Raw genomic sequence first — 13842 nt, 5'->3', positions numbered from 1 at the left:
AATATTACAACATACACATCCACGATAGATTCGATAGCGATAGAAGGATCGACTCGACCGAGACCGGCTGGAATCGAATGAGGTGCAGCATTTATACACGTTTGCGCAGACGATCCGGAATGTTCCGAGACAAATCGGAACATCTTGCGAAGGCGCGAGAATGTCCGATATGGTGGACGCAACACAGGGAGCAACATAGAGGCGTTGATTCTGGCTTTGTCAATGCAGCGGATCGGTGTCGCCAAGTATCAATAAATTTACTTGTTCTTGGTAATTTGTAAGGTTTGTAATTAAGGTCGTAGCGAAGCTTTAGCGTCAAAATACATTATTATTGTACGAGAAGGCGGGGCGCGATGAAAATTATGATCGAAAATCGGGTCGTTAATACTGAAAGGTTAAGAAACGCTGATTTAAAGTACAATAAAATCTCGATATTCCGAAATAATTTCGGCTCGTTCGAATTAAGTAAAGAACCGCTTAACAAGCAAGATATCGGTAATAATGGAATTTATTTTAAGATTCTAGGAATTTCTCCTGAAATTTTATAATACCTATAAAAGCTATATAGATTTATAATATCTTGTACAGGAATAAAATTACGATATCAAAAATCGATTATCGATATGTCGAATCATATAATAATGTAAAAGAAAAGAGGATAAAATAAAATAAATCGTGAAAAAATTATACGGCCGGAAGTTGTGAACATCGGGTCGATATTAACAACTTCCTTCTTATCAAGATAAGAACGACCTGATAAAAACGTACACCACTAATTTACGTAAATAGTAAAACAACTGCCGGAATATGAATACGAATACGATGTACGATGTATTCACGGCAAACGAATTGACCGTGATCACCAATAATGAAATCCAAGTTAAATCTAAATGCGTTTTCATATATTCATAAAAATGTATTCAAATTTTCCAAAAATCGAGAAATTTTAAAACTTTTTAGAAAAAGTGTTTTTTAAAATCGTGGCGAATTTTGATAGCAAAAACATTTCGATGGAGGTCCTACTGAACTGCTCGGCTCAGTCGGATATTTCCAAATTCCACACAATCTCTAGGAAAAGTTCCATTAGGAAACCCGTATAATCTGTTGGCTATGCATTATCGGAAAGAAAAACAACAGAAAAGCATTAGGATAAAAATACCCTGTCTTCAGAGGGATATTAAACGAGATGGTTACCGCAGTTCTCATTTTTTTAGCCGATTTTTCTAGCTCTGATCTGGATACGGTTGTTCTTTCACCGGTTTCACCATAACGTTTTCATTATTATGAAAGTCTTATGCCCCATACAGATTGAAATAATAATCGCCGGCAACAAGTATTCCGCACTTCGGACACAGCTTGTTGGAGCTACAGCTACTTGTATCAAAACATAGAAAACCGATTTATTGCGTCTACACCCGAGAAAATTCTGGCTAGATCTACCGCTCACCGCTGATGCAATATACGCAGCTTATATCGGTATAAGACCGGAAAAGGCGCAGATAGAAATTTTTTTAGATAATACTGAAATTTGTTGAACTAATTTAATGAAAAAATATTTATTGCTCGATGAACGAAGTTCATTTTGTAATTTCTTCAGAATAAATAATTCGGATTTCGAAAAACTCCTTCAACTAACCGCTCGAAAAATTGAGAAAAAAGATACCGAATTCCGCTAAATGGAACAGACTACGTATTTCTAATATTTAAATGTCCGGAGAGAAGTGTGTTGAAACCAACAAGGTTTAAATAATATCTCGCGCGCACATTATAATATACACGACATAATATAAATTTAAACCTATTTTTTTCACGCTGTACAAATTTAAAACTTAATTTATTTATAAGTAAAAAGTTGTATATATTTAATGTAATAAAAGAGTCGTTCGATAATTAGAGACAAATGGCAACGGCGAATAATAAACATTTAATAGAACAAACTGAAATTTGAACGGTCCGTATCCCCGACGTAGAAAATATCAGATGTTCAAAAAGAATTTCCATTATTATAACCTCTTTTGTTTATTTCAAAATATCGGCTTCGCTTGAAATGTGTATTCTGAAAAAAAACAGCGTGCTGCGGTAAGATTTTTATTTTCTAGAGGTGTAAAAATCGGACGAAATTCACTCGCTGATGTTAAAACAGTACAATGAAAAGCGTATTAACAGTTTAAATCGGACAGAACAGATTTTCGAGTATCACTGATTTTCATCGCTGCGGAAGATCGCGGAAGTTTCGAATAACGCTTTCCAAAAACGAATTTATGATCTTAGCAAGGACAGATGTTTAAAAATTTGGGAGATTTCCGAAATTTGTAGTACGAGTATCGAGACTGTCTATTCCATTATCCAAGATAAGTTGAATTATCGTAAAACGTGTTCGAGGTGGGTTCCGAGACGGTCGACTCAAAACCACAAAGATACCCGAATTCAAATTCATAATGAATTTTAACGACGGTCGGTAATGCCTTTTAAGATCGCATAATAATTTGTGATGAATTTTGTACGCATCATTCCAAACATCATATAGAACGGAAACATCCGAGTTAGCCCTTCAGGCCGGCAGAACATAATTTTTTGTGTCTACCGACACATCCAAACCGACCGATGTTTCCCCACTCGAAGTGGAACACGGATACAGTCTGACCCCACCTAGAGGAAGACACCAACTTTGTGACGATTCCGATCGCCGCATCACCCTTTCCGTTCGTAGCCCTGATGGGTTTTACAGAGGTCGTCTTACTGACCTCCAACTCTGATTACGTACCGCCGCCACCGATGCAAAAGCCTCAGAAAAACATTTCCATCGGTGTTTTAATCGTTCAAGAATGAACGGACACGTTCTTATAATTCGTCACTTATAAAATGTTGGCCGGCCGAACCGTTTTCTCTAAAACGAGCGACTACGAGTGAAACTATCGACTTATCGGGTACGTTTGATCGAAGAAAAACCTACGTCCAACTCTGGCACTTTAAAAAGCGATTGCGATTTAAAGTAAGTCTTACGAGTAAAGACGTGGACGCTATCTGAAAATCACGTCAGTCTTTTTATAGGATATTTGCCACTGCGGGTGGGTTGCAAGACGGTCGACTCAAAATTACAGACACCCGAATTCACATTTATACGGAAAATAAACCGACGTGTTTAGTTGAAGGTAACCCTTTTTTAGATCGCATAATACCTTACGCAAAGAAGATGAAATTAAAAATCTGTACAAATTTCAAATAAATAAATAAAATGCAATGCCGTCAAGTTAATGGAACCTTATAAATGACAAATAAAACCGCTAACAAATTACAAAAGGATATGCGTTTATTATAACTATTTTTATATTTATTATTTTTTCACGGGCTTTGGCAAGTACATTTACGGGCATCCGAAAAATTCTTGCATCGTAAGTGAAAATGTAATACGTCTGTTTAATTTGTCCGGTTGCACGTAACGATGCTGTCGCAGGAGTAACGTATGGAAAATCATCCTGCTGTGCGGCCGGGCCGTGAGGATTTTTTACACCGCGATGTCAGTAATGATTTTAATTGACGTCATCCCGAACGCCAAACGATGTCGCATAGCGCTGTGAAAAGTTTACTTGACAAAGTTAAGGAGACGGGGAACGTCGCCGATGAAAGAAAGCCACGGACCGATGACGCAGTACAAGAAGCCGATCGCCAAGATCTACGGCAGTCCAAATAAGTCGACCGGGCTGAAACTAAACGTTCTTCGATTCGATTCAAGGTCCACGAAATCCTGAGGAAGTAAAGATATTTACGCGAAAGGTGAAATCGACAGACAAAATCTGCGCTACCGGTCACAGGAAGACTTAGAGATCGGATGTTGCCCGCATCCGAATATTACTGGAAAAAGCCCGGAACGGTTAGCGCCGAGACGGAGCCCCATTACCGCGAGCGCTGCACGAAACCTTTCCGAAAGATGTTTTCTGGCCGGATGTAACCTTTCCTAAACACCGGATCGGTCGAGGAGGAGCTGTTGAATAATCTCCACGGTCGCCAGATTTGAATCCGATAGACTTTTCATTCCGGGGGTATTTTATATCACGAGTGTACACCGTGGAGATTGGCGATATAAAATGTAACTTTTAATTAATCAGAACTTTCATCGACCCGGACCGGTTACAGAACGATCGATTCCAGTTAATCGGATTTCTTATATTAATTTTTTACTTTCCGGACATACGGTTAAAAGGTATAACTAGACAATAAGTACATTAGATGAAGGAAAGTACGTTAATCGAGTTAAATTTGCAGTCGAATTACAAAAAAAAAAAATTCCGGAAGGATTTATTATTAGTAAGTATACTGGCCTGGCTGTTATTTTGCTCGATATATCCGGACGGGATGGACCGATTCGGATGAAATTTGGTACGATGATTTCTGAATACGGGACACTGATGCGGTTTAATTTTAATCATAATCGGATACGAACCTCACGCATCTCAAAATTTAGTCAAAAGGTAGATTTTTTACATAATTTAATGACCCTCAGAAACTACGATACTTTCTGATGATATCTGGTCTTATTTCCTTTTCCATAAAGAAATGGAGCTAAAAACACTGTTTTTGATCGTTTCTGAACTCAAAGTTACATTCTTTTATCGTTAGATGATGCCGTCTTATATCGGGGTTTGTCTTATATCTTATATCGTATATCGAGGTATATTTTAGGTTGCGTATTACGGCGAATTCATTCAGATGTAGGGGTACCAAGGGTATTTTTTTATTTTTTTGTTTTCCTTAGTTATAGTTTTGCTTGAAAACTTCAGACTCGAATAACCGACTTATAAAATTGTGTACGATAAGTTCTGAATCGAGATCATTTTTGCGATTTAATTTTGGTTACAATCGGTCTAGGCGGCGGGGAAATACGACGAAAAAAACCAGTATCTTAAAATTTTACTGACAGAGTAGAAAATTTTTTTTTGCAGAATTTAATATCTCTTAGGAGGCTTATACGCTTTTGGATCTTGTGTCGCACCGCAGCCAAAATTAACAGATTAACGGCAAAATTTTATTTTCACGAATCATAAAAGTTCGTTTTTTATCGGGTAAAGTAGGCAATTTTTTTAAAATTTAAATTAAAAAAAATGTAAGCAGTCTTCATTAAAAATGAAGAATAAAATAGAATATTTAAAACGAAACTTAAAATATCACAATAAAGGTGTCATACAATTTTAAAATTTCGCACAGCAAACTGAACGTCAAAGATCTAACCGTTGTAAAATTTTTCAATTAACAAACAAAAGGGTGAAGTATTTTACATATACAGGACTATTTTCCCTCCTAATTAGCAGTCTTGCCGAGAGCGAAACCGTCGGGCAGCTCGGCTGTTTTAATGTACAAAAAGATTATTATTATTATGATACTCCCGACTTCCGATAGCGTCTCTTGCATTTCATCCGGACGGTTCTAGGTTCGAATCCCTATCGGGCTTGGCATTTTTTCACGCGCTACAAAATGAATTTTTTACTGTTACAAACAAAGAAGGTGATCAGGAAATAATAAATAATTATCGATCGTAAAAGAATATATTTCTACCTTGTAAGTTCCGGTCAAATAAGTTTACTAAATTATGAACTAAAAATAGAATTCATAAATATATTTTTAATTTATCGAATTATAATTTCTATCTAGTCTACGAATCATTACTGACAAAGCTATTTCCGTATTAACAATGAAATGTTAAATTTTAAAGACCAAATATTAAACTAAGCAGTCGCTTTTAAATTTGATTACTTTTTCTTTTTTTATACATCTCGTATATTACATATAATATTTCTTTGAATAAAAAAAAAAATTTTAATTACGATATTCTCTATCGTGTGTAGGCAGTAGAAAGCACCATTTCCCACTAAAAGGAGATCGTTAATTTATCGCTTTACAATATCTCGGCTTTTCTTCTAACTGTGAACACAGGGCGCTAGTTAAATTCTCTCTTTCTAGCGTAAATGATGTTCTTACACAACCATTCCCTTAAAGCGCAACGAGTGAACATAATGTCGCTCGTTAGATTAAAAAAATTAAATGAATTTTAGCACACTTGACGTGCTGATATGAGATATTCGGCTCAGGAAAGAAGGCGAAGGAGAAACCCGATTCGTTCATCGCTCTCCTTGATAATTCTGGTACGGAATGCTTGTTATTCTTATTAAAGGCTATGCCGTGTATGGGCAAAGCCCAAATTTTACTAGGTCAAGAGTGTATAAAGACTGTGATTTTGTACTGCTGGAGGTCATCTGCAACCGATTACCGGGTACGGCACGTAACGTACATTCATAAATACTGTATTAATAAGTAATATCGGATCACCGCCGATCACGAGTAATGAAAGAGTTATTCCATTACGGTTCGTTTAAATGCAGGATATAAAATTATTTTTAATTATGTCTGCGGGTAAGCCCGAATTAAAAGTGTCATTTAATGGCGACGGCTAGTTCCGGTTACCCTTAGGTCCGTCGATTTCAAACGACAACTTTTTATAAGGTTTATAACCGGTTATAAGGCACTATACTATAATCTCAAAACAGTTCTTTTTAAAAAAGTTTTACCGATCGTAACTAAATAACAAAGATAACATATTACACGATCAAAATTACTTTAGAATACTGTTAATTTTTTCAAATTAAACAATTTTTGATAACGGTAAGTGTAATAACAACTACGAGGGTAAGTCAATTATTATCCGCAATTTAATTATATTTTTGTTTATGTCGGTAGTACTGTCGTGTTGCGTAGATGACGCATGCGTTCTTTAATTGTTTTTACGTTTGTGCGGGTTTGGTGCTGCTAGGTTAGTTCCATTACCCATCGGGTTGGTCTAGTGGTTAACGCGTCTTCCCAAATCAGCTGATTTGGAAAGTCGAGAGTTACAGCGTTCAAGTCCTAGTAAAGCCAGTTATTTTTATACGGAGTTGAATACTAGATCGTGGATACCGGTGTTCTTTGGTGGTTGGGTTTCAATTAACCACACATCTCAGGAACGGTCGAACTGAGAATGTACAAGACTACACTTCATTTACACTCATACATATCATCCTCTGAAGAATTATCTAAACGGTAGTTACCGGAGGCTAAACAGTAAAAAAAAAAAAAAAAAAAAAAGGTTAGTTCCATTATCGCTGCCCTACCGTTAACCGTGGCTGCTCCGCTTTCTGTTTGCACCGAAGAAGAGCAACCGTTTTGGTCACCGATCCGTTTTTTGTGGTCGGAAATTGTATGAGGGACCGTAATTCATCGAAGACTTTCGGTATAGTACGGGAAAAGTGTGTTGCCGAAACGGAGTGTCTACGAACGGATTGAAAAATTCAAAAAAGTCTGCACAAGGGTTACCCATGACGAAGGAGCCGGACGACCGTTTACCCCCATAAATGAGGAAAACATTGAGCGTGCACGCGACGTGGTTTTCTTAGAAAAACGAGTAACTATAGACGAAGTGGCACATGGTCTGCAAATTAGTCACGGTTCTACCTACGAAATCGTCCGCAACAGACTTGAGTTTCATAAAGTCCGTGCAAGGCGGGTACCAAAACGACTCACATAGTCGCATAAAGAAACGCGCTTGAACATCTGCCAAAAACATTTGGATCGCTATGGTAACGAAGAGGACATCTTAGACAGAATCATCACCGATGACGAAACATGGATCCATCGTTACGAGCAGGAGGGTAAACGTCAAAGTATGGAATGGAAACGTCCAAATTCGTCCTGCAAAAAAAAGTTCAAGACCCAACCGTCCGCAGGAAAACTGATGCTTACGGTTTTTTGGGACTCGCAAAGCCTTGTGAGTCCCAAAGAACATTACGAAGAAAGGGGCACGGCAATAAACAGTGCGCGTTACAGTGAGAGGCTTACTGCCAAGCTGAAGCCTGCGATTCGAAGCAAACGCCGAGGACTGCTGTCGAAAGGTGTTGTGTTGTTGCACGACAATGCCCGTCCACATACTGCTGAAAAGCTCCAGAAACTCGACTTTGATGTACCGGCTCGTCCTCCATATAGTCCTGATCTTGCCCCTTCTGACTACCGCTTGTTTGGTCCACTCAAAGAGGCAATAAGTGGCCGTCGATTTATCTCGGACGAAACGGTGAAAGAAGCGGTGCATTCCCGGCTCGCTGCTCAACCGAAAACCTTCTTTTATGAGGGCATCAGGAAGCTTGTGCAACGATGGACCAAGTGCGTTGAAATGCAAGGGGACTATGTTGAAAAATGATGTACATGTAAGTTTCCTATTCGCATTGCGATAAAATTTATAACTACATTGCGAATAATAATCGACTTACCCTCGTAATCTAAATAGCTGTTAACAGCAAATTAGTTTTACGGTTAAATTTCTATATGAGTAAGGAAATTTGGATGTCGTAACTATATTTAGAAACGATGGTGGAACAACACTTTACAACTATAAAAGGCTTTATTACAATTAATTCAGCATTTCCCAAGCTCTGAACGGATATAGACAAACAAAATGTACAATTTTAATTTAAAATTAAATTTTCTCTCTTAACTGTACTAAATTTCAATGGTACGCCGATTTTCCGGATTACTCCACACTAGGCGATTAAAAAAAAATTAATTAAAGTAATTAGAATTTTGAATTTAAAAAATCTAATATAAAGTTTTGCTTCGACACTAGATTTATATTTACCGAGCTTTGCTTTCTTGCAATTCGTATAGCACAAAACGTACGTAAATTTGGGCCGCTGTTAAACTAATTATAAACATTTGCAAAGATCAACGGAAACACAATATTCGGTCAAGCGTAAAATATGATGTAATGACTTGCACCCGTTACAAAAAAAAGCTCATGAATGCTCGCTTATCGCTACTGAGTGACTGGATGGACAAAAAGAGGCGATTCTATTGAAAACGATTACGCCAACTTGCCGCTCACAAACGAAAATCAAATTAAAATAAATAGAGATTAGTTTTTAAAAGTTTTAGTATTTCTAAACGTAGCTTAAAACCGGTACACTATGCAAATACAGTAGAGGGTCGACATGTTTCCTCAACCGGGAAAAGCAAATGCACTTTGTTTTTTCCGGGGAAAACGGAATCCGTTAGATATACGTAGCGTTTCGATTATTAACCGTCACAAGTTCTATTTTATTAAACGTATAGTAATTGTAATTTATAAGAAATTCTACTTTTTTTATACGACATTAACTAATTTCTTTTCAATAAGTTTTTTAAACGGCATTTTTTATAAAACATTAAGATAATACATTTATATTTATTGTAAATTCTTTTTCTTATATTAGCAAATTTCTACTCGTTGAGTTTTTTTTATTAATTGCAGGTATGTTTTGAGTATATTTAATTTTACTGAAATACATTTATTATCTTTTTATATTTTCGTCTTCTTATTAAATGCGATACCTATTTTTCAATAGAAATGAAATGTCCAGAACGTATGACCGGATAATCGGTGTTCCGCGGTGCGTGTATTTTTTTACTTCCTTGTACGAAGTAAAGGAAGCACTGTGATCTCGAAAAGTTTTCAGATTTCTACGGAAATATCCATTTTGACTATCCCCCATACCTTAAAAACAATTTGCCGTAGGACGTTGAAATATTGGTTTTAGAACTGTTGTAACATCTAGTTTTGCACCTCCCCTTTTGATTGCAATCGACTGGACCAAACGTTTCCAAAAAAAAAAACCAAAATAAAAAAAAATTGGATTTTGGACTTTTTCTTAACTACATCAATAAGCCCTCACCGAGAGCTTTTTAACGATATATGGTAAGCGGAACTTATTTTCATCGGTTCCAGAATTATAGCCAAATAAAATTTTAAATAATGAAATATTTGGATCTTACAAGGGGATGGCACATCGGTTCGAATCAGACTTCATTTCAATTTTTTTTAAACTTTTTTTTTTAATTATATTAATTTATTTATAGTTATTAACCTCTGATTGTAAAAAAAAAATTTACGATAAATAATTAAAAAATAACAATAAAAAAATATCATAAGTTATTAATGAAATAAAATTTTATGTACTTTTCATTTTAAAAAGATGTACATATATAATTAATAGGCATACAAGATAGTAATGTGGTGTACACAATGCATTTGTTTAAACCTGTATTACAAAAACAGATGTTTTTCAATTGTAAATAAAATTATTTCTTCAGAATTTCATAATTTAGTTATGTAATAATCTTAAAAAGTTACATTATATTTGTAACAAAACCTTTCTTTTTTTTTCTTTTTTCCTGTTTAGCCTCTGGTAACTACCGTTTAGATAATTCTTCAGAGGATGAATGAGGATGATATCTATGAGTGTAAATGAAGTGTAACCTTGTACAGTATTAGGTCGACCATTCCTGAGATGTGTGGTTAATTGAAACCCAACCACCAAAGAACACCGGTATCCACGATCTAGTATTCATATCCGTGTAAAAATATCTGGCATTACTAGGACTTGAACGCTGTAACTCTCGACTTCCAAATCAGCTGATTTGGAAAGACGCGTTAACCACTAGACCAACCCGGTGGGTTTTGTAACTGAACCTAGATCACACGAACAAAACACAATTTGTTTTACAAGGAAAGTAACATAATGAAATAAATACTGTAATTGTATACAATATTATTTATTAATGCTTACAATTACCGATGGATACCCCGATTATAATTACGCTTAATTTATTTGTATGAGAGATGAATTTCATAGCGTATAAAAAATAAGACAAATCTGATTGGGATTCATACTTAGAACCGACCAGACAAAACAAGCAAATGCTACCACTGGACAACAAAGGTCATTATAATTATTTATTTTCCTTTCTTCTGTAGGAGCTACAGGAAAACCACCTGAATAAAGTCAGCGATAACAGATGCATTTAAGTAATGTGTAAAAATTGCCCTGCCTGGCTGCGATTCAAACCTCAGAACTACAGATGAAAAGCAAAGATTGCTACCGTTTCCCCGTGGATATAGGAATAATACTGATGACAATTCAATTTTATCAGATAGAAAATGATTATTAACTTAAAGAAAATAAAAAGTAAATCTAGATCATTAAACAAGTATAAGATTGTCTATCTGTGTTACAGTAATCGTAGATAGGTCTCGACACAAACTTTGATCGAGTAGAGAATCAATTCAGTAGAAACTGAACCGGTCTAAAAATATGTTTCATTGTTTAAAAATCATGCGTTTTGTGCAGTTACATAAACTTAGTAAGATTATTTTATTCCACTTATTTCCCAAATTCCACCTCCTCTGATATGTCTTTATGATAAAAATTAATAATACATAAATAAATAATAAATTATAACAAAAAATTGTTTATCACAGATTCAGAAAATTATAATTAATAGTGAAAAGAGCATAAACCCAAAGATTTAACATGGAAAACTATTAAAATATTATGATATCTGAACTGTTCATATCCATAATAAAGATTAATACAAATAGGGTAAAGGAAAAAATTAATGAATTTCTTCCTGTCAATCCAATATAATATCTACTCAAAATTAATATAACAAAAACATTAAGAATTAACAACCTAGTCCTCCTCAATTAATTTTGAAATACTATTAAATTAAAACTGCTTGTAATTTTCTTTTTCTTTAAGAGGTTGATTTCCAAATGAACCACTTGGAATGATTTCCCCCTTATTCCAGTGACATTTTCCCCCTCCAAAAAGACAAATATTTTCAACATTTATGTTCTACAATAATTCCCAGTAATTTATTTTAGTCCTAAATTAAAAAAAGTAACAAAAAAATGTTTGCAAAGTATAACCCAAAGTCATGTTCACTACAAGCTATGCACCACCTAGTACATATTATAACGGTCTAAATTAAAGTTGTATTAATTTAGAGTTAAATCAAAATTAACATTTTTTAAAATTATTTCTTTCCTCCTCTGAACCAAAATTTTAAATTCGCACTATAAAATCAATGTAGAAAAACATACCTATCATCCACGTAACACATACATTATTTACAGAATGATTATTGAGTGTTTTACTAGTCGATAGAAACAAGGAAAAAGGATTATCATGATTATTCATTAATATCGAGATTTGTTTAAAATTTAGAAATAAATGAATCTCACTCCGAGTACATTTTATATTAATAACCAGAATTCTTCTCTTTTACACATTTGCATACATCAAAGTAAGAAAACAACCTGATCACAAGCTTTATCTGGTTCACGACCACATCCTCTCGGCAAATTAAATGTTTTTATTACAAATGATAATTATAACCGACTTGACTTGATAAAATATAATAGATAACAGCTGTAGGCTGGTTTTCAGAATTTTTTCACATATATAGCAAGCATTATATATTGAATCGTACAAAAAACCATAACCTATTTATTAATTTTGGCTAAACTATTTCTGCCATGTTGGTTTATGCTACTACCTTTTTTGCAAAGTATTATTTACTTATATTTAAACGTAAAGAATAATATCTTATGCAAGAATTATTCTCCAAAAGGTTATATATATTTTTTAATCCAAAAAAAACATTAGATATTAAGTATAAAATATCATTACTGTTTAGAAATGTGTTCAATTATCACACAAGTTCAAAATATATAATATGAAATCGTAAATTAAATTTACTCTTAGTTCTGTATTTGTTTACCAACACGTCCAAATAATAAAATTGTTTAAATGGTTCTTTCATGAAAATAAAAACTTACAAAAATTGGTTTTATTTATGGCTGTTAATTGTAAAATACCAAAAAAACATATTTATATTAATTTCTCTCTTGAGTTAACCATTTTAAAAAATGTAAAATTAAGCACAACACCAAATTAATCTGATACATAATAAAACCAGAAAGGAGAAATACATAAGAATATAATTATTTAATGGATTACATAATATAAATGACATTTTGGTTGATAAACAAAGCATTTTGGTTGATAAACATTCTTTTAATTTTGGTTGATAAACAAAGCACTATTTAAAACTGCATCAAATTAAAAATAAAAAATAATGTGAATAATTTAGTGAAAAGAATGTTACAGTGAATGCAACAAGTTGCTAAATTATTAATACAGGTTATTTAAACTCATCGCTATAGTTTTAATGTTTGTAATAAAATCAATGACATAAGCGCAAGTTAGAAGCAACTATTATTTCAAATGTGACTGTATTACAGTCACATTTGAAATTGTAATTACCCGCATGACTTTATATCTTATTTGCGATGCATATATTTGTGGTGTACATTGGTACAAAATAGCCTCAAAGGAAAACTATTTTTGTTTAGAAATAAAATACGGTTATATAATAATTTATAACAAATTATTTTTTTAATTACAAGAAAACTTCCAATACAAATCTCAGTTATTTTATTAATTTTACCGCTTTACAAGAATTCGTTTTTATGTAAATAACATCATAATTTACTTTTCCGACTTTATAATGAACATTATTCTTTCCCCAAGTATTTTTCAATATTCAGAACAATAATTCACGCATGAACTATTTAAAATACTCCAAAATTCAGTCAAAATAACAAAAATCCGTATTATTGTAGTAAACTAAGTAATCCTTAATAATCAAAACAATTTTGAATACCTGCAAGATAGTGATAATTCGACTTCAGTTGTAGGTTGTGCAGCTGAGCCAGGGGTAAATGTTGATGACATTAGTTCAAAAACACTTACTAAAATTACAATACAATTTTGGTTTAATTATATTCGCGATTGTAATAAAAAACGTCGAAACAAACACTAAACACGACTACTACAACTACTAAAACAACACGGCTTGAAAAACACCAACGGATAAAGATTAACCTATTTACTACCTGCAACGTCCCTCCCGACCACCACAGCCAACAGATAGCGTTAGCGGCAT

General features: G+C 34.0%; 1 protein-coding gene across 2 annotated transcripts in view; it reads right to left on the bottom strand.

Moving 5' to 3' along the window:
- Positions 1-13842, bottom strand: part of LOC142325602 (copine-8-like) — a 131202-nt gene extending 117360 nt beyond the window's left edge. For both annotated transcript variants that reach the window (XM_075367549.1, XM_075367547.1), the window contains exon 1: positions 13561-13842. In XM_075367549.1, coding sequence (XP_075223664.1) covers positions 13561-13631 — 71 coding nt within the window. In that variant the 5' untranslated portion in view covers positions 13632-13842. The remainder of the gene's footprint in view (positions 1-13560) is intronic.

This window comes from Lycorma delicatula, chromosome 5 (genome assembly GCF_047948215.1).
Source record: "Lycorma delicatula isolate Av1 chromosome 5, ASM4794821v1, whole genome shotgun sequence".
NCBI lineage: Eukaryota > Metazoa > Arthropoda > Insecta > Hemiptera > Fulgoridae > Lycorma > Lycorma delicatula.
This window is presented reverse-complemented; position numbering and strand designations above follow the sequence as displayed.